A 21,182-nucleotide genomic window follows, 5' to 3' on the forward strand; every position below is an offset into this window, starting at 1 on the left:
TCAGAGAGAGTGAAAGGGAGAGAGAGAAACATCAATGTGAGAGAGACACATCGATTGGTTGCCTCCTTCATGTACCCCAACCAGGCTGGGGATTGAGCCTGCAACTGAAGCATGTGCCCTTCGCTGGAGTTGAATCCAGGAACCTCCAGTCCACAGGCTGACACTCTAACCACTGAGTCAAACCAACTAGGATTCTTTGGGTGTTTTTATTGTTTACAAACTTATTTTTTATTCAAAAGAAGAGAGCCATATTATCTCTGACAAAGATACTGAAGCAGGCAAAAGGATCTGCAACATGAACCTGAAGACTGTGTAGAGTGCGTTTGCCTATCCTTTTGTCTGTACTTCCTTTCTCCTTTTAGCATTTTTTTATTTTCCAAAGACTTTTACCATTGTCCCTTATTCTGGCTTAAGCAGGGGTGGAGGGAGCACATTTATTTCTAGGAATATTTCTAACTCTGAATGTTGGTGGTGGTTATGGGAATTCTGCTGTAAGTTGAAAACACTTAATTTTTTCCCCAAATTCTTACTGGTTTAGAGCTGTTCTGTATTGTACACATGTTAAACACTTACTACACCAATGAATTTCGACAACCAGATCTGTTCTTCCATACCCACAGTTAGAGAATGGCTATGTTGGTTTTCTTTATGGGAACTGAGAGTCTGGGGATGGGCCCTCAGAGTCTATTCTGTTAATCCAAAAAATGTATGTTCAGGTGCCACAAGATTGTCTTAATGGACAAATGCAACTCTATGTTACTCAAAACCAGAGCTTCATATGGAACTGTGAATTTATATGGACATAATGAGATTAACTAAGAAAGAGTATTTGTTGTTTTCCTGATCCCTTCCCCTTTGTTCTTGATCTGCAGGAAACCAATCCCTTTAATGGGCTTGAGTAACCTCTTCACTGGGGGATAGTAATTTGATAGTTTCAGTATTTGGTCTTTCTCTTCTTTTCACCTATTGTTAACCCTCTCCACCCTCTGCGGTTTTTTTCTTCTGAAAAGAAAAAATGAATAAAGATTTTAAAACACTTAACTAAAAATAACAAAAAAGACGACAACAAAGAGCATATTTTGTGCATTGTGGCAGTACTGCCTTAGCAGTTTAGTTTTTCCGTTCTGTAAAACACAGGATTAATAATACTTACCTTGCAGAGTTTACCATGCTACAGGTGTAATGCCTGTGTTTAATTATTTTGGTACCGCCTGGCTGGGCGTGGCTCAGCGCTTGAGCATTGACCTGTGATCCAGGAGATTGAGGTTCGATTCCCGGTCAGGGCACATACCCAGGTTGCAGATTTGATCCCCAGTAGGGGACATGTAGGAGGCAGCCGATCAGTGACTCATCTTTGATGTTTCTCTCTCTCTCTCCACCTCTTCCCCTCTCCCTTCCTCTCTCTGAAATCAATATATATTTTAGAAAAAAAATTATTTTGGTACAAGTGATAAACATTTTAAACTATGTATGACAGTTTCTCCAAACCTAATTGCAGTCATGATACATAGAAAAATCAAATGATAGTATGTGTAGATCACGATGTAATATGTTCCTTTGGCCAGAAGTAGTTTCAGAGGCTCAAGTTGTCCTGGGTCCGATCCAAGACAATATAGGTGTAATGAGGGAATCAATATAGGTATAATTAACCTGCAACCCATTTACAACATACTGGTTGGGAAATTTTGAATAGGATATCGCTTTTGATTTGCATCAGTAGTCTTTGAGGGAAAAACCCCTCAATTCTGCTTTGCTCTATATTGACCTTATTAGGCAGGCTCTCACCCCTTGGTGACAAAGATGGCCACCTGCTCTATGCTTTCCATATTCTGTTATTAAACCAAGAATAATAAAAATTCTTACTGCTGTTAGGTTAGAAAAATGATTGTTCCCACGAGGGTTCTGATTGCCCCAGCTTAGGTCACATGCATTATCCCCAAACCCATCATCACGACAATATGGAATCCTTTGGCCAGCACCTGGTGGTATGTCTACTGCTGTGGGTATAAGTAGGTTGTTTGTATGAAGGTGTGGCGTGATGGTAGGGGAATGTTAACTGCACCTGAACCAGTGGAACGGATTCTCTATACAGGAGGAAGAAAAAAAAAAGATTCTGCTTTCCAGATGAAGGGAGGAACTGAAAACGGGCTGGGTTAACCATTATCACAATCCCCTGCAGTACCTGATGCTTTTGAAACCATCGTGCATTTCAGTTTAGGAGCACATAGTAGAAATGAGCTTGTTTTGGTAGAAATAGATGATTCACCATTTTTTAAAATTGTTTCCCAATATAGTATTTTAATAATATACACAAGATGTTAGAAAAATCAACTAGGTGAAACTAACTTCTGTGGAAAATTTCCTAATATGATTCATCTAAACATGTGGCTTTTTAAAGTTATTTAGTACTAAAAATTCATTTCTTTAGTTGCACAAGCTACCTTTCAAAGCACTCAATGGCCACATGTGTCTAGTGGTTACCATGTGGCATAACACAGATTATGCATTTCCACCATCACAGAAAGTTGTAAGTATGCAGTGCTGATCTAGACCATGAAAGCTTTTTTTTCCCCCTGTTTATACCATACTTTGTCCTTATCCTGCTTATCTTTCTAACAGGTTTTGTATATTTTCTTCCCAAAAAACCCTTACAGAATTTTCTACCTACATTTTTCTTTTGCTTCTCAGGATGTTATGTCAGTCTATTTTCCATTATTGGCAGTGATGAGTCTCTTTGAATCTTTTTAATGTAATTATTGGAGAAAACCAGAAGAGTCTTGGCAGGAAGGGCAAGGAGTTATTTCTAACCTAATAGAAAGGTGTGTGTGTGAGATAAATGCATTTTAACTAGATGGGGAATTTTTCTTTGAAAGTGTCTGTCATAATTTTGTATAATGACATAACAGAAACTCTTTACCCTTTTTAGGAAAAGGTTTCATCAAATCAAACATCTAATTGCCTGGTTCCCTCCTTTTATTTTTTGCTTGGGGCCAGGAGCAAAAGGCTATTTTGCAACAACACAATGTATAACCTCGCACCAATGAGAAAAGGTAGAGAAATTTAATTTTCCTCCCATTTTTCTCCTTTCATACATGCACATAGTTTGTAGGGGGAAAAGCCTGGGAATAATTTGGAATATTTTTGGAGCCTATTGTGCTCTTTGGTTATTTTATCTAACTGAAACTTTATTCCCTGTGATTGATTAAGGTGTCTGGTTTCTATCTGTGGATGAAAATTACCTGTTTATACCTCCCACAAATTATATAAGCCCTGAGAATCTAGGGATGACATCTAATTTGTTCACTATTATACGGTCAACATCTTACTTGGTGCCTCTGGCACACAGTAGGTGCTTAGTGAAAAACTTTAAGTATTTCTACTGAGGCATTATTTTTCCTCTATTCTGCTTATCTGTCTTCTTGTAGAAATATGGAAAAGAAATACATTTGTATGTAATACAGTTTTTTAAATCTTCTAAACGATTAGAATTGGATATATAGAATAGCATCATTTTTACCCTCCCATGAAAAGATTGCCTTGAAGCTAAATATTTTTTTGCTTTTCTTTTTCCTATTGTACTTGTAATTTCTAAAATGTTATTTGAAAAGCTTTCAGACCTGTATTTTTTGCAGATTGGAACATGTAACCAATTGAGACAGTGCCTTCTACAGTTTTATGCCCTGCAACAGGATCTCATGCTAGACTCACATATTTCCTCTGCTTTTGTGTCCTAGTTAGCTTAACCAGCTGAGTACTGAAAACAAAATTTTTTGATATTGTTTCCATTCCCCTAAGGTCTCAAATATTGTAGTCTTCAATTTAAGAGAGTACTTTTGTATCCTGTGAATATATCCTTTGTAGCTGACTCTTTTTTCTTGTTTCTAGGACGATCCTGTTAAGTGTAATCTCATTGCTTAATGAGCCCAACACCTTCTCTCCAGCCAATGTGGATGCTTCAGTTATGTTCAGGAAATGGAGGGACAGTAAAGGAAAAGACAAAGAATACGCTGAAATCATTAGGTAAGGTGCTTTGTCTTTGGTTTGAGAACTTCAAGTCTTTTTATACCTAGAACCAAAGAAATATCCTAGAACCAGGGGTTTAAATTGAGCTTCATCCTCTACTCCATTTCTCTCAATTAGATTTATTGTTTGGGAAGTGATTTGTGCCTAAACCTAATGAGTTTAGCTTTTGAGAGAAGACATACTATACTATAAGATAATGTTGCAGCAGATCTGATTTCCTGGGAACCAGAGCTTCTAGGTTCTGAGCCAGTTAGGTTTGAAACTCTCCCTTGTAATCATTTTAGGGATGATTATATTGTTCTGGACTTTCAACATGTCCATTAAGTGTAGCAAGCACCCAAGGTATTCCAGACATTCCAGGTATTTTTGTTTTCAAAATTTTTATTAATGAAGCCCTATTGTTCTTCTGGGTATCATCATCAGCAACATTAGTATATGGTTTAACAGAATCGTAGAATAAGAATCGGGAGACTTGGAATCTACTACTAGCTCTGCCACCCCTCACATGACCTTTTATCGGCTAATTTTTTGGGTCTTTAGTTTTTCTATATAAAAGGGGGAAAAAGTAGACGGTATTAGGCTCTCGATCCTTTCCTGAGTAGGACATAAGGTCTTCGTAACTACCCAAGATTGGTACTTGAACTGCAATAAATCTAATTCACCTTAATACAACTGCATTTTTATATACCCCAAGGACGGTTCCAGCACATTATTTGCATAGTTTATAGTAAGCACTAGAATTTATACAAATAGAGTCCCTCTCTATAAATCTGGTCAGCATGACACAAATGAGGAAGATCATCAAAAGAAAAAAGGACTAGATAGTGGTAGGATAATGTGAGGGAGTGATGAGATGGTTGCTTTAAATTCTGTTGTCAGAACAAGCCTCCTCTAAGGTGATATTTAAGTTTGTCTCTGAGTGACAAGAAGTAGACCATGTGATATTAAAATAAAAAACATGCAGAGAAATGCATGTCATCTAATCCTGAATAATGTAGATTAGCAGTTCTGTTTTCTGCTCACTGGAAACACCTTCAGAACCCCAATCCAGACATTTAATGAGATTACAGGGATGGATAGAATGTAGACACCTGTGTTTTGTTTTTATCAGCCACCTAGGTGACTAGTATACATCAAAGATTGAAGATAATTAGTATAAATTGTAAGGACCTATAGAGACTTAGAGGAATGGGAGTAGATTGAGGATTCAAAGATGGGAGTGCTTCATAAAAAACAGGGTTGGAGCCTGATGTTCAAAAAAAGGTAGGATTTAGTAAGTGAAGAATGCTTGACTATTCCCAAGGTATTTATATTCTTCATATTGCTTAATTTAAGGGTTTCCTTTATCTCATTCTTTTATTCTTTCAACATTTTTTATGCACCAGCATTGTGTCAGGTACACTGCTAGGTCCTTAAACTGTACAGTCTTTCTCCCTGGGGAGCTCATGTAGCAAACAAATGACCATGAGTGCAATTATAGAAGTTTAAACAAGATACAGTGGAAGGAATATATAATGCTATGGAGTTCCTAGGAGAGATTATTCTTCATAAATAAGAATTTTTCCAGTAAAAGGGGGAAGAAAAAGCCTCTTCAAAGGAGAAACGTTTGCTAAAACACAGGTGTGTAACAGCATGGCATATCAAGAGAATTGTAAGTAGTTTTATATTGCTTGAATATAAATTCTGATTTGGGAAGTAATGGGAAATTGAGAAGCATCAATCTGGTCTTAAAAGTATCTGAGGTGGTTTCTGGCTAACATTTAAGATCCACTGCTTTTCAAAAGGTCAAGTGTCCTTCAGAATGGACCTGAGAGGCTGAGTGCCTTTGGTGTAGTAGAGTCTGTCAGATGCTTTCAGGCAGGTACTAAAAGTTTAGAAACCTGAGTTATAAGGAATCTTGATCATTTAGAAACACTCATTATAAATCCATCTTCAAGACAGAGACTTACATAAACTGTCCTCCTCCCTTTAGAAAACAAGTTTCAGCCACTAAAGCTGAAGCAGAAAAGGATGGAGTGAAAGTCCCCACGACCCTGGCGGAATATTGCATCAAAACTAAAGTGCCTTCCAATGACAACAGCTCAGATTTGCTTTATGACGACTTGTACGACGACGACATTGATGATGAAGATGAGGAGGAGGAAGATGCCGACTGTTATGATGATGATGATTCTGGGAATGAGGAGTCGTGACCTGCTCCTTTGAAGCCCCTGTACTGCCCTGCCATCTCAGGCCAAAGGGAGGGGAGCAAGTGGGGACCTAGCAGTGGCCCCTCAGCAAAAACCTAACATGGGGTGGGGAAAACAAACACGGCTCCTGCTGACTCCCCTATGGATCTCTGTTTGCTCCTTTTTATGGACCTCTTAATGGAGAGAAGGTAATCCTCCACAGAATGTCCGAAATCTTGCATTCTTTACCCTTCCATCACTGTATTGATTTTTTTTTTTTTTCTTTCCCTTTAAACCCAAATCCCTGCCTCACTTCATCTCTACAAAGTCTTCACAGCAAAACACGTTTGGTCTGTTTTTAGATTCTTGAAGAATTAAAGTCTTTCATCAAGACATTTAATGTGTTTAAAGCTGGGAACCCATTGGGAGTTCACAAGTGCTGCATATGCTGGGTAGCAAAAGAAAATAGAGGGGGGAAAACCCACAAAACAAACTTTTAAAAAAAATTGCCAAGGTTTAGCTGCTCCATTTACATTAGTGTGTGCATTTGTTCAGCCCCATGTTGGTGAATTTTGTTTCTTTCCAATTCTTAAGTCTGGGGTACAGTGGGCATCAGGGGCTCTGTGCTAAGACTGATGAAATGTGTTCCTAAGGGCACAGAGCCCCTTCAGCCTCCAGGAAATCATCCTAACAGAGGCCTCAGCTGTTCTGAGGAAAGAAATCAGATTTTGGTTTATTGAAATCGATTGGGATCTAAAGCCTGAAATAAATATTCATACTTTACATAGAACTGAGCACTTGATTGCTATTTATTTTTAAGGCAGAGTTGTTCTTCCCCCGCCCCCACCCCCAGGGAGTGGGGGGAGAGAGTGGGGATTAGTACCTGTGTGTGGAGTCTTAGTGATGGCTACAAAGAGTTAAAAATTGCTATGCCAATTTTGGTTGATGCTGCTGGGGGGAAAAAGTCAAAACTACTGGTGACCACTGTTGGGAGAGAAAACATCTGTTTTATATATTTAACAAAGCCTTTCCCTCAAAGACACACTCTCACCATGAGGATATTTTTTTAAAGTAGCCAGTTTTAATTACTCAGTATTAATACTAGGTGCATGTATTAATTTTTTGGTTTTCATTGAGCTAGTGATAACTCTGGATATATGTGAGACAAGAGTGACCGGTTACCTTTCCTCATTGGACATGACCTGGACTTTGCTGTCCTTTCAATGTACTCTGGCTGTGGAGTACAAGCAGAAGTTGTACATGGATCTTGCCCTGGGGCTTCTTGACTCTTCTAGCAGGGCCAAGAGAGTTGGCTGCAGGAGGTGTCTGGGTGACCATGCTGTTATCTTCCTGCCATGCAATTGCTGCAGCTTTGATTTCTCTGGTCTCAATCATGTGTTACTTCAATTCTGAGATCCATCAGCCTTCACCAACCAGGGACTTCAGAACTTGGCGGTGACTTTTGTTTCTTATGGGAGTGGGCCAGTTCATACAAGGGCAGTGTTCTTTCAGTGGGGAAAATCGTTACAATGTAAAATCACAGGTTTTGGAAGGAAAATACAGCAAAGACTGACTATAATCCTACTTCACATCCCTGTGCACTAGTGTCAACTCCTTTCCTTCAGATCTTAGCTCAGAAAGAACAAAAGGGTTGATGAGGGGCAGGGTAGGATGGATCCTAGGACAGAGTAGGTGATGCTTACTTCCTTAGCTCCTCCTTCCTTTCTGATCTCAGGGTTTTCATTCCCTCTCCAAACTCTCCAAACATTTGCTAATAATTCCCAGCAACCCTATTTGGCCCCTGAAGTTTGGTCTAGTATTAAGTGAAAACATTTAACGTGCTGAGGTTCAAATGTGGCAGTATTGAGCCTGATCCCAGAATCTGCCCAATCCCCATGGGGCCAGGGCTACTTGCACCCCTGAATCTAGTGACTCCAGTCAGATTCATAAAGCAGCAGCTCTTTGCAACAAAACACTGACTGCAAACTCCTAAGGATGTTGGAACTAGCTTTTTACTCCTCACGCTTAAGGAATGCTTCCAAATAACCTGCAAATCTAATGGAACCCAAAGTGTCTCATATTGCTGATAACCCACTACTTTCCCCCCTCCCCCCAACACACGTTTACAGCTGGTAGCTTAGCTTGGTCTTACTCTATTGGAGCCCTAAGCTTTTCTTCACCTTACTGCTAAAGCATTTCTTTCCCAGGGTAGGCCAGGCACCTTGGCATTGTGGGAGGTGCTATGCTGCTCAGCCCGGTCCCATTAGGCCCTGTTGGCCTGTTGCACGTTGACTCAGGGAGCCAGAGAGCTAGGTGGAGGTCGTACCTCTCAGCCCTTTGGGGTGTTACTATTGAGGGCTTGGTTTGCCTCTGATAAGAGTACAATCAGAAGACGGGGGGGTGTGTTGATTTGCTAGCAGGTAGCATTCTGAAAGCTCACTGATTTGTAAAACCCAGATGCTGGTTCCAGAGCTGTCTTGAGAACACACCCTGTGGCAAAAGAAAACTTGCGCTTGTAACTTTATTTTTTAGGAGTGGAAATCTCAGGCTAGAACCTTGTGAGTACACTTGTGCTGATTTGGTGTAACGAGCTCAAAATCCTGCATTTTTAGATTCCTTTTGATTCTAGTGGAGGCCTCTCTGGGTGTTTTGTTTTGTTTTTGTTTTTTGAGGCTGGGTGGAGAAAGTATATCATGATTCCCTTGTTGCTTCTCAGTCTTCCCCTTTCTTTTTCATATCATTCCAGAGTTCTTTTCTGTTAGCCAGACTTTTTTTGTAGTACCGTCTTTCCTCTTCCCTGGTAATTATTTGCTTCTTTGTTTGCTGGTTTCCTTCTTTTTGGGACATATATGGTAAGAGACTGAAAGGGAAAATGCGTAGTTCTCCACTGAAAATTAACTCTCCACCCCTCCCATCCTGATAAAAGGTTTACATTTACAAAGATTCAGATGCAATTTTCAACTACTCTGAAACCAGCAGGTCACACCTGACTTTAATAGTTTTCTTAGCTGAAATTGTAGATGTTTTTCTTCAGTTTAACTTATGAGAAAAGATTTTCTGATGCATTTTGTGTTGATCTTCCCCTTTAGTGGTTTATTTTGTCTTTTTCTGCCCATCTGTCTACTAATAAAATGTGAAATAAAATATACCTGTATTGCTACTTCCCCATGGGATGACCCTCTTCTTTTTTTTCTCGTGTTAAAACTAAAAGGTGGTCTTAGTATCTCTGCTGTTCCCTTGCAGATTATGCCCAGGACTCAGCTGAAAAAGTAAAACAAAAACTAACTCTTCCTGACCTGCCTTTTATGACATTCTGCTCAACTCACCTTGCAGAATAAATACCCCCAATTCTTACCTAGCTTTAAGAAAGGCTATTAAAGACACAGCCATTTGTTAACCTTAATTCTGAAATAGGGCACAATCTGCCAGTACAAGTAGGTCAGTGGAAGGGATGAAGGGGTGCGCTCCACTACCCTCCTTAGGAGGGCATTTGTTTTCATTGTCACATACCTTCCAAACTTCTGCTAAAAGCAGGGAGCAGACAGGAAATCACAGTTTAGTGAAAGTTCCCATTTAGTTTCAGTTGTGGAAACTTTTGTTAATCCTCACCTGAGGATATATCTTCCATGGATTTTTAGTGTGTGGAAGGGCGGGGGCAAGGGAGGAGAGAGAGAAACACCGATGAGAGAGAGAGACTGGTTAGTTGCCTCCTGCATGCACCCCGGATCAAACCTGCAACCCATGTACTCATACAGGATTTGAACCTGAGGCTGGGCCACTTACCTTTTTTTTTTTTAAACCAGGATCCCAAGCTGTGGTTTAACATCAGCACATCTCCAATCTGATGAAACGACTTGATTTTAGAGGTGAATGTAGAAAAGGGAGATTGCAACCCTGGCATATCAACTTGACCAATACTTGACTTGAAGCAACACTCATTTTGTTTGCTTATTTAGCTAAGTCTGAAGGGGTGGTTATGAGAGGCTATAATGCCTCAGGCAACACCTCTAGGCCTGAGCTGCCTGCCAGGTTGCAGCACAGTTATGTGTCAAGATGACCAGGGAAACCTGTCTCCTGCCAGACACACTGGAATAGTTTATGGGCCTGGCTCCTCCCTGCCTGGTGGCCTGGAAGCAAGAGGGAGGAGCTAGATTAGTTTAAGGGAAGTCAGAATCCTGGTCCCAGGTGAATGGTTGAGTGGGACTTTCTGGGGCAGAAATTTAGCCCTGGTCCCACTTACCTACTTCATACCACCCTAACTCACCTGTTCCACCATAGCCTTGACTGTCAATCAAGATTGTGTTTGGTTGACAAAAAGCAAAAGTTTAGCTGTTCAAACTTATTCTCTCACAGGCCTAGAACCATGTTTGCAATTATTTCCTTTGCTCCTTTGGAAAAGTAATTACCCTGCCCTGGTATTCCTGCTGCTAGGCCCTGTAAGAGACTGCCTATCCCATAGGTCTGTTATGGAGCTGCAAGACAAGCAAAGTTAACTTCACTAAATACTGCCTGTGCCCTGTCAGGAGTGTGTGCTGTCTTTTCAGCCATACCATTTACCTTTTCACTCCTTGGATACTGACTGGGGCCAAAGCAAGAGAGACGGGCCTAGCAAAGAAAGGAATACCAACTGAAGACTTCACAACCTGCTGTCAGGAAGACTGACCGTGTGAGCTCTACTTCAGTCCCGTGAAGTCCGAGTCCCTGGAACCATACATAATGAAGATGGCTTCTGCCCGAAACTATCCTTTAGTCACACCACACAGAGACTGTGCATGCTCTCAGAACTTTATTAGGTGGACTTTGGGCAAAAGAGAAAACCCTGAAGCAGTTGCCCACCTGGTTCAGGACAACTGGAATGGAGCCTTTACATGGAGCATATCTGTTGTTTTTTTTAAAGGGGGAGCTGACTGGCTGAAGACCTCTGAGCACAAATTCAGATTATATTAAAATGGTCAGCCAGAGGAAGGCAAGTCTCTGGGGACAAGACCAGACCAGAAGCAGATACCCCTGCTCTATATGAAGTCAAACAGGTGCCACTCTCATGTTGAGCAGGGGGGATATCTCTGCTATTCCCAGATCAAACTTTGGCAGGACAGGAACATGACAAATGACAAAAGGACCAGTTTCTCAAAATGAGGGATAAAGTAATTACACAAGGAGGAAAACTCAAACAATGGTTTACAAGGGTGAGAGATAACTCGTGATTCTTCATTGATACCTGATCCCATTACCCAACTGCCTTAAACCAGCCCTTCCAGAAAATGCCCCTAGCAGCCTCCTGGCAGGGGGGGCTATGTGGAAGGCAGGCCTGAAGGCAGGTGGGGGCTTATTTTGCTACAATGAAAAGGGGCTTGAGTGAGAACAGACCTGACCAGTAGCAGCTGCACACCCCACTCCTCCAAGACTTCTGTCACATTTACAAATACATACATAAATACATTACATACAATAGCGAGTCTAGGAGGCAGGCTCCCCACAGAGGCTTGGCTGACACAGTTACACGTCTCAGGAATTCTAGAAAGGGGTGCTGGGCTCCCAGAAACGGGCTCCATGTGTTATCTCCTGTTCGGGGTAAGCCCTGCCCCAGCCCACCGCCCTCTTCAGAGTTCAGTTTGTCCAGTACGGAGAGTTGCCGTAGGCAGGTTTGGAGGCTTGAGACTTGGGCTGAAGGGAGCTGGGCTGGCTGCGCTGACCCGAGCCACTCTGAGGAGGAGGAGAGAAGGCTGTCAAGACTGGAGCAAAACCCCCAACCCAGGGCAGGGTGGCTGCCTCCATCACTGGGCTCACCTGGGCATCCTGCGGAAGGTGGTGGTGTAACAGCTGTGAGTGAGGCTGCTGGTGGGCAGGCAGGATGTGCAAGAATGGTGGAGGTGCATAACCTGGAGCTGCTCCAGGGGCCAGAGGCCCAGTGGAACCCAAGGCTGAGGGCAGGCTGAATGGTGGAGGGGTCCCTGCATGAAATCCCTGCTTATCAAAAGTCTGCAGGGCAAAAGAGACAATGGTGAGGACCAGCGTGGGTTGCACCTCCCACAAACCTACACACCCACCTGTTCCTCCCTCACCTGAGTCTTGCTGTAGACAGAACCAGTCATATCAGGTAGACCAGTGGTGCTTGAAGACACAGAAACTCCTAGGAGGAAAAGCAGTTGTTCCCACAGCAGTTGATCCCAGCTCCAGCCTTCCCCACCTCCAGGGGGCACTCTGGGATAGCCTTGTGTGAGGAGGAGTCAGGGGGGAGACAACTACTCTGGGCCTCAATCCTGGAAAGGAGGGACAGACGCTACCTTTGCCAGGCCCAGAACCTGCAGACTTGTTTTGTGCCTGCGATGATCCACCATAGCCACCCTTGGTGTAGTCTCCCGCTGCTGTCCCCTGGGTCAGGTCATCGTAACCTAGCATGGCAGGGTACAAGAGGCATGTGTGAGCTAGGCAAGTGTGTCCTACCCATGTCGCTCTGTGCTGGGAGCACCTCTCACCTGTGCTGTAGCTGTGCTGGCCATAACCACTGGCCTGCTGGAAAGGGGTGGTGGGGGTGCTGAGGTTCACACCATGCTGTTTTGCTGACGCTGGAGGGACCTGGTGGGGCAAGCAGGAGAGGCATTAGAAGGGGGGGGAGGGGGCAGGAAGAACCCCTGGCTTAGCAGAAAGCAGCAGGTGGCACAATCACAAGGGACCTGTGTTAGCACAACAAAGGCTGGATCTAAAAACAGAAACTAAATCTTACCCCCAGCCTAAAACATTCCTGAAGGCCAGGCGAGACTCTTAAGTGGGGTCATGTCCCTTACTCCCTGCTTCTGCTCCCTGCAGTTGGAATTACAATCCCACAAATACTCACAAACATGGTGGGCCCATACTGGAAGGCACTGGGCACCCCTGTGTAGTAGGGGAGGCCAGTGTAGCTGTAGCCAGGTGGCAGCGCAGGATTCAGAAAGGGCTGTTGGGGGGTGTGGTGGGCCTGGGATTGGCTCTGCTGTGCCTGAGCCAGTGTGGTGGGGGGTGCAGGGGATGCAGAGTCACCTCGGCCAAACTTTGTGACATCACCTAGGAGAAGAGGAACATCTATTCTATAGTCACTGTCCTTATCCACCAGAAAAAAAAAAAAAGCCAGGCTGCCTCCTCAATGAGATGCTAGCAGGCCTCTTAGCACTTCTGTTTCCAGACATCTGGAATTAGCTACAGGTCAGTCTGATGCAGATCCCCTCCCACCACCCTGTCCCCTGAACAGACTAACCTGAATATGGGTTACTAGCAAGGCTTCCATCTCGGCTGGCAAGGGCTGTGGGTGTAGCAAAGGGAATTCCGTAGTAATCCTAGGAGACCAGGGAGGCTCAATAAGCAGAATGGCTGCGCCCCACTCCCTGGAGGGCAGCTTCAGCAGGCAGCACAGGCACTCCATGTGATGCTACATCCCAGGACATACTAGACCTCAGGGATGTCACATGTACATTCACAAAGTCAATGATGCCTGTCAGAGTTGTCCATTGTGGCAGCCACAAGCATGTAGCACGCAGACATATTGACCAAGAGGCCCAATCTCACACATCCATTTTACACTGCAGGTGGATACCTGTGAATACCACAGGCAGAACCAACTCCACTGGCATTTCCTATGGAAGAGACTCTAAAGAGCAGCTACGGAAGGTGACTGGACAGTAGAAACCTAAAAAGAAGTCAGCAGCAGAGGAGGTGCCTAAAGGGCTTAACATGGGTCAGGGCAGCAATGCCAGGTAGGCACAAGTACAAGCAGGGCTCCAGGTAAGGTTCTGAACTTGTCTCACCCACTCTGCCCTGGTAACACAGACACCCCGTAGGTACTAGGGGAAGTATGGATACCAAGAGGGCAAAACACAGTGGAGCTCTGTGGAAAAGGGGAGGACAGCCCCGACCCCTATTCACTACCCAGGACTTTGCAGTCCAGACACCCCGCATCCTGGCCTCTGAATCAAGGGAAAGCCCTCCTGCTTTCCTTGTGGGTCTGGTTGAGAATGGCACCTGTACCCTCCTTCAGCCTCATCTCCAGGTAGCTTCCAGGAAACCTGTAGCATCCTCCGCCCAAGACCCCAGGAGAAGGTAGGGCTAGGAAAGCACAGAGCTAATAGGAACACAACTGGAGACAGGCCTAGAAAAAGCCTAGGAGGAAGAGCTCTTTCACTGAAGAGAAGAAAATCTGAAGGTGGCAGCAAAGGGGAAAATGAAAGCACTGTATCTCAAAAGGTAGACCCAGAGGTGAGTTCTTCTAAGGCACATAATGATAAAAGGAATACAAGGCAGATGACTCCCAGGGCTGGGATTCCAATGAGCCGCTCCAGAGGGTCTGATCAGGACACACATGCAGACTCACTCAGGACCACCTTTTGCATTCCATTCCTGATGCCCTGGGGCTCCTGGGCCAGATGGATGTGAGATTTCAGGAGTATCAGGGGGACCAGGGACACTTCTGGTTTCCCCACAGGACCCTAAGGCTCAGGTATCCTCAGAGACCCTAAGTTCTGTCAACCACCCTAGAAATCTGCCATGTTTTCAACATCCTTTCTCTGGGGATGTGGGCAACAGCTGGAGAGTCCAGCAGGCCACTGGGCAGCAGTACAATGGGTTCCTGGTTTGCACATGAGTCCAGTTTCCAGTGGCCTAGCTACCAGCCTCTGCCTCTTGGAAATACCTCAGCAGATGAAGAGTTTTTTCAGACAAGAGTTTCAGTCACTGGGCATGGGAAGTGAAAGTGATACCTGCAGCTCCCTGAGCTTTCTTTGGCCAGGTTGGAAGTGGGAGTGGAGAACACCACCTCACTGGAGAGAAAAGCACTTCCCCGGGAAACAGGAAAGACCATATGCAGTGGAGGGGACACCAGTGTACATAGAGATTTTTGCTTCCCAACAATGTGACAGACAGTTGCCCTGTGCTGCTGAAAATTATCAGGAGTCTGAGAAACCAGACCAAGAATGGAGTGGCGATGCAGGAACCTGCAGACTGTCAAAGCAGGGAGCATGCCTCCCTTCCATAGCCCTCCTCCAATGCAGTCCTTGTTCATCTGGCCATCCCAGGGAATGTCGTGTCTCATCCTTGAAACAAGGGTTAGAATAAAGAGGCAGCCCTGGCCTCAGAGTGGGGCTGCAGCAACCAGGGAGATCCTGGGGCCAGCACCCTTGAAAACAGTGATGGCAGGCGAGACTCAGAGGATCCTTAAAGTCTGTTAGCTTCAGCCACTCACTAAGCTGGGGACAGAAGAACAAGGTGCCATCACAAGCAACACCAATGGCCACTTCACAAGCCAAAGACACTGAATGGCACTTTGAAGGAGAAGACTATAAAAACTCTAGGGGCAGGCAAACAACCCCACGTCTTGTATCTTTTCTTTTTTAAAGGGAAGGAGGTGAGAGAAGAGAATGACCCACAGTTAGTGGGGGCACTGCCTACTGGGGCCCCAAGTCCCAATGGCCTTTAACTTCCCAGAGGATGAGTACAGGACATTCTTATGCCCAAGCTATAGTTGTACCAGGTACAACTACCAAATGGAAGCAGGTTCCTCAGCTTTAGGCTGAGTGTCCTAAGAACCAGGCAGGATGGCAATCAAGGCAAAGAGAGGAAGGACCTATGAAAGAGCCTCACCCACCCTGCCATATCCCACTCACCACTGGCAGCCGTGACTGCAGCATCTGGAGCTCATCATAGCCATAGATCTGTGTGAGGGCCAAAAACTGTGTTAGGGATGACACATCACATCCTGGGAAGCCCAGGCCTGTGTGGGGCCTAAACAAGATGCGAGGATAGTCCCCGCCAGCATTGTTCAGCAGTTGAGTATTGACCTATGATCCAGGAGATTGCGGTTCGATTCTTGGTCAGGGCACATGCCCAGGTTGTGGGGAGTGCAGGAGGCAGCCGATCAGTGACTCTCATCATTGATGTTTCTCTCTCTCTCTCTCTCTCTGAAATCAATAAAGATATATATATATATATATATATATATATATATATATAAAAGATGCGAGGACAGGACACACTCAGGAAGGGCACCAGGATGGGCTGCTGTGGTAAGACACCTGCCTTGATGGAGTCTAGATGGGGGAGAAATACCAGGGGTCCAACTGGCAGAGATGGAAGGGCTTCAGGGAAGGAGTTGCAGCAACCCACAGCCCTCCTACACCAGGTCCTGCCTGGTGCCAGCCCCTGAGCCCAAGGAGCCAAAGCTGGCCAGGAGCTCTACCAACACTCACCGGGTAGGCAGGAAGCAGTCCTCCGGGGCCCATGAGGTACTGGTTGTGCAGCAGGGGAGGCACCCCCTGCGGCAGGTTAGGGGGCGCTTTGCCTATAAAGACAAAAATCAAAGGAAGTTAAGTGGCTACCACAAAGAGTAAGATTCTTCAGCTACTATAGGGCTGGGTGTGGACTCAATGTCATAGTCCTGCACTAACTGGGGCCACAGCCAAGAGGGAAGGGGGGCAGCTAAGAGATACAGAGGGTCGCGCTAGGAAGTGGAGAGACAAAAAGCACATGTTCCACATTCAGGCTGCTTCCATGCTGGGACAGAAACCCACCACCACCACTCCTGAAGGCCATACTGCACTGGACAAATCTGAACATAAAGAACCAGGGGGCTGGGTGGAGGTGGGCAAAGAGGGAGAAAATGGAGGACATCTGTAATAGTGTCAACAATAGAAGAAAAAGAAAAGGAACAATCTGCTTCCTCTGAACAGAAGGAAGGCTGGAGAGGGATAGAGTATGTCAAAGGTGGGTTGTAGCAGTTTCTACCAAACCACAGTTTGCCTGGCCCACAGACTGCCCAGGTGTGGCTGATAGATAATCAGTCATATAAAATGACCAGAAATAGCCAATGATAGCTGCTCCGTGGCCTCTCTCCGTCACCAGGTCATCACAGCTCCAGTGATGAGCAGGAACAGAAAAGACTGGAGAGTTAGAAGCACAAAGGCTGCCAGGAATCCTGCCCAGGAGAGCTCATATGGAAGGACTAATTTCTCCCATCCCCACCCACATCAGCACTGGAAGAACCGAGGTGTCAAGAGGTCAGTGGAACGGAGAGGACAAGTGACCTATGGCTGGAGGGAGACTATGATCTTCTGACGTGCGTGGCTGCCTTGCCAACCTCTGGGCATCCTCGCGGGAAGCCAAGTGGGCATCTTTGAAGGGCTGGGGTAGGTGGGAAAGCCCTCTGGGACACACACCTGAGGTCACCAAGGGCGTGGCTCTGGTACTGCTGCTGGGGGCACTCACGGTGGTTCCACCCAGGCAGAGGCTGTTCACCGGGGTCATGCTATTCGGCAGGCTGAGCCCTGAGGATGTGGCACTCGAGGCGGAGGTTGCTGCTGTTGAGAAGGTGGCTGAGGACTGGAGGGAAGGGGTGCTCTCCACACTGGTATGCTGGCAAAATAAAAAAGCCAGGACACATGGGTCTGGGGCAAAGCATAAGAGGCAAGAGAACCTGGTCTGGCATTTGGGCCTACAGTCGAGATTCTGGCCCAAGGGGCTCTGTCCTCAGTGCTCACATTACCACACACTAGCCCCTGTGGCCCCTCAGAACACAACTTTTAAGCTAAGTATCAAGACTACTAAAATTGAGCTTTATGACCAAAACCCTCCAAAAATTCTTTCAGTTGCTCATGCTCTGGTATATGCCACAAGGCATAGAAACTCCAAGTAAATCTTTTTTTTTTTTAAGAGTTTTTTTTAATTGATTTTTAGGAAGGGGGGGAGGGAGAGAGAGAGAGAAACATTGATTGGTTGCCTTCTGCATGACCCCTACTGGGGACTGAGCTACAAACCCAGGCATGTGCCCTGACTGGGAACTGAACCAGCAGCCTTTCAGTGCATGGGACCATGCTCAACCAACTGAGCCACACCGGCCAGGGCTCAAGTAAATTTTAAATAAGCACAGTAAAATTTAAATAACCTCTGAGTATGAGGTTAGAACTCACCTCACAGAAAAGCAAGTAGTCTCAGGAGAGCTGATAAGAGGCCACAGGCATCCAAGCACAAGCCAAGAGCTTCTGGGATGTCCTTCTATTAGGCTTAGCTACTCTGATCTGGAAGTCACAGGCTGCCAAGAGAGGCCTTTGATCCAGAACCTGGTAAGACTCTGCAGGCCAACAGGGCCTACCGAGAAGGGCATGGCCTGTCCTGATGCCTACTAGACAAGATCCACCTGAGAAGGAAGGGTGAAACCCAGAAGAAAGCTCTGAAGAGCCCAAGTTCCAGGAATCCTGCCTAGCTGTTCAACTTCAGCCAGTAATAAGGTGGAAGAGATGCACCTGTCTGGGCAAAGCAAGGCCCAAAGAGGGAGAGAAAGGCTCTGTAAGACCGAGACCAGCCTCCAAACCAGAACGTGTACAGAACAAAGAAACTTGGAAACTCCTAAAGGAGAAGCAAAGAACAGGAAGCCCCAGGAGAAACGGGACCACCACGTATTCTGCCTCCCATCACACAGAGGGCTCTGTAGGTCCCAGTCCCACAGGCTGCCCTAGCCATCTAAGCATTAACCTAAGGGCCTGAACATCCTGAATTGGTTCTGCAAGGTAAAGACAGATAAAATCATGGTCTCCTCAGACTCCCCAGGACTCCTACTCCTTCAACCTAGACAGACAGAACCAGGGTGAGGAAAACCCAAGGAACAGGGTGAAGACTGCCCCAACCAGACTGCTCCACGCTTCTCTGCATGGGTCCAGGCTTACCACCAAGAGTAGCTTTCTAGAGAACTAGTTCCTGGTTTGCTGAATGGAACTCAGGAGTCATCCAGCAACCCTCTCTTACATCCAGCTGACCCCGACAGGGCTTCTATCTCTGACTCCCACCTCCCAGGCTGATGAGGGTGACAAACTGATGGAGTAACAGGCCTCCACCCCATTTAAACTGCTCATTCAGTGCATTCAGTGGGGCTGTGCTGTCAGCTCTTCAAGATGGGCCCAGAAAAGCACATCTGTACCAAACTCTCCACAATGACAAAAGGGTAGGAGAAAACACTAAGATTTCCTTCATAACCTTAAAGTAGGAAAGACCAAACTATAATAGACAATGAAAGAGGGACTGATACATCTGACTATATAAAAATAAAAATATTTATAAAGTGACAAACATAGGGAAAATATCTGTACTGCCCATCACAAAGGGCTACTTAGTAGTCTCCTGAATATAGAGTATCTAGAAATAGACACCAAGGACCTGACAGAAAAATGAGCAAACAATATAAATAACTCACAGAAAAGGAAAAATAATGGTTTTCCAATATGTAAAAAAAATGGTCAACCTCATTCAATTATACTTAAAGGTCATTTTTTAAAAATTGATTTCAGAGCGGAAGAGAGAGGGAGAGAAACATCAATGATGAGTCATTGATCAGCTGCCTCCTGCACGCCCCCTACTGGGGATCGAGCCCACAACCGGGGCATGTGCCCTGACCAGGAATCCAATCATGACCTCCTGGTTCACAGGTTGACGCTCAACCACTGAGCCACGTCGCCAGGCCAGGTAATTTTTCTGTTAACACACTGGAAAAATACAAATATTCAAAAACAGCATTTCAGGGGGCAGTGGGGAAATAGGGCATTTCATTCACTGCCAGTGGTAAGTAAACAGGTTAAAATTATTATGTAGAGCAATTTGGCAATTTGTATAAAATGACAAATGCCTAGCAACTCCACACTAGGATTTACCTTCTAAATACTGCTGCATAATGAAACAACATATGTAGAAGGTTATCAAATGAACATTGTAGTATCAAGATTGAAAATGGTCCTAAAGTTCTATCAGTGGAGGACTGATTAAATACTGTAATGCAGGAGAGATGCAAAAAAAGAACAAAGAATTCTGTGCTTCAACATAGAAATATCTCAAAAATGCACTTAAGTAGGGGAAAATGTTGAAGGGCACTATGTATGAAATATCCCATTTCAGTTATAGAAAAGGGGCAAAGAAAAATGACTGTGTATATGCAATTACTTTTTATAGGTTAAAAAGAACACTAGAGGATCATGAAATAGCAGGAAGAGAGAGAGAACCAAGCATATGGGAGGAAAACTTTTCTGTATATACCTTTTTATACCTTCATTAATAAATCTTGCAATGTGGCAATGCAGTCACATTGACAGAGTGTGGGACTCCCTGGAAAAGGCAATTCTGGACATGGTTGTTTGGACTGTATGATTTGGAGTTTCCTGACAAGACACAGAGTGTTGCTAACCAATGCGAACAAGAGCACTGGACTCCCAACGCACCCGTGCCTGGGAACAGAGGTAAGCTGGACAGTGCTCACTCAGGGGTCAGCTCCCAGCTCCCACTGACCCAACATGGGGCACAGGCACGTGGGCCCAGGTATCTACCTTGTGCTCTGGTATGAAGGTGGTGCTCTGTATGTTTTATGACAAAGAATCATGCCTAACATTTCACTTGGAAAACTAGGAGTTTGAAAGCCTCAATGTTAGCCAGATAGTGAAGGAAGGATAGAACTGACTCTCTTCCATCACCTTTCTTCAGAGGAAACAAGTTTCCCCAATATCCTGACTCCCCCATTCATCTGTACCCAAAGCTTCCCTCCTTGCTGGGGACCCATCCACTCCAACCTTGCCAAAAGCCTCCTGTCTTGCAGGAGAGACATTTGTTCTTTTTTTAGGTACCTTTCTTTCCTCCATTCTTTACACTCAGGTCTCACCTAGCATTTAGTTAAGTATCCTCCCACTTCCCTGACTCCTTGCTATTTCACAACCATTCATGCCTCAACCCACAATCTACACTGACCCCCTACCACTGAAACTGTGCTCCTCCCAATTTCAAACCTCAAGAAGCCACAATTTAATAACCATCATCTAGGGTTACTCTTCTGCCTCTCCACATTCCTTTGTTCTTCAGTATCAACCTTCCCAAAGTCTCTGCCTCTGAGTTGGGGGAAATGGCCTGAGATAGCCAGAGCTAATAGTGAAGAGAATACCCAACGCCAGAATTAGGAAAGTCCCCATGACCACCAACAACTGGAACAAAGCTACATTGACT

The 21,182-nt window shown here is 45.0% G+C and overlaps 2 protein-coding genes across 11 annotated transcripts in view; one reads left to right on the forward strand and one right to left on the reverse strand.

The window, feature by feature from the left end:
• Positions 1-9,355, forward strand: part of UBE2R2 (ubiquitin conjugating enzyme E2 R2) — an 80,273-nt gene extending 70,918 nt beyond the window's left edge. The window contains exons 4-5 of the mRNA XM_016222835.2: positions 3,886-4,020; positions 5,996-9,355. Coding sequence (XP_016078321.1) covers positions 3,886-4,020; positions 5,996-6,215 — 355 coding nt within the window. The 3' untranslated portion in view covers positions 6,216-9,355. The remainder of the gene's footprint in view (positions 1-3,885; positions 4,021-5,995) is intronic.
• A 1,603-nt stretch (positions 9,356-10,958) lies between these two features.
• The window catches only part of UBAP2 (ubiquitin associated protein 2), a 100,513-nt gene continuing 90,289 nt past the window's right edge, over positions 10,959-21,182 (reverse strand). For 9 of the 10 annotated variants that reach the window (XM_016222830.2, XM_016222833.2, XM_016222831.2 and 6 more), the window contains 10 exons: positions 17,369-17,564; positions 16,403-16,494; positions 15,821-15,868; positions 13,423-13,501; positions 13,027-13,232; positions 12,668-12,767; positions 12,476-12,583; positions 12,254-12,321; positions 11,979-12,170; positions 10,959-11,894 (listed from right to left, as the gene is read on the reverse strand). In XM_016222830.2, the coding sequence (XP_016078316.2) occupies positions 11,799-11,894; positions 11,979-12,170; positions 12,254-12,321; positions 12,476-12,583; positions 12,668-12,767; positions 13,027-13,232; positions 13,423-13,501; positions 15,821-15,868; positions 16,403-16,494; positions 17,369-17,564 (1,185 nt within the window). In that variant the 3' untranslated portion in view covers positions 10,959-11,798. The remainder of the gene's footprint in view (positions 11,895-11,978; positions 12,171-12,253; positions 12,322-12,475; positions 12,584-12,667; positions 12,768-13,026; positions 13,233-13,422; positions 13,502-15,820; positions 15,869-16,402; positions 16,495-17,368; positions 17,565-21,182) is intronic. The other variant, XM_087822748.1, reaches the window with a different exon arrangement.

This window comes from Miniopterus natalensis, chromosome 12, assembly GCF_054644295.1.
Source record: "Miniopterus natalensis isolate mMinNat1 chromosome 12, mMinNat1.hap1, whole genome shotgun sequence".
Lineage (NCBI taxonomy): Eukaryota > Metazoa > Chordata > Mammalia > Chiroptera > Miniopteridae > Miniopterus > Miniopterus natalensis.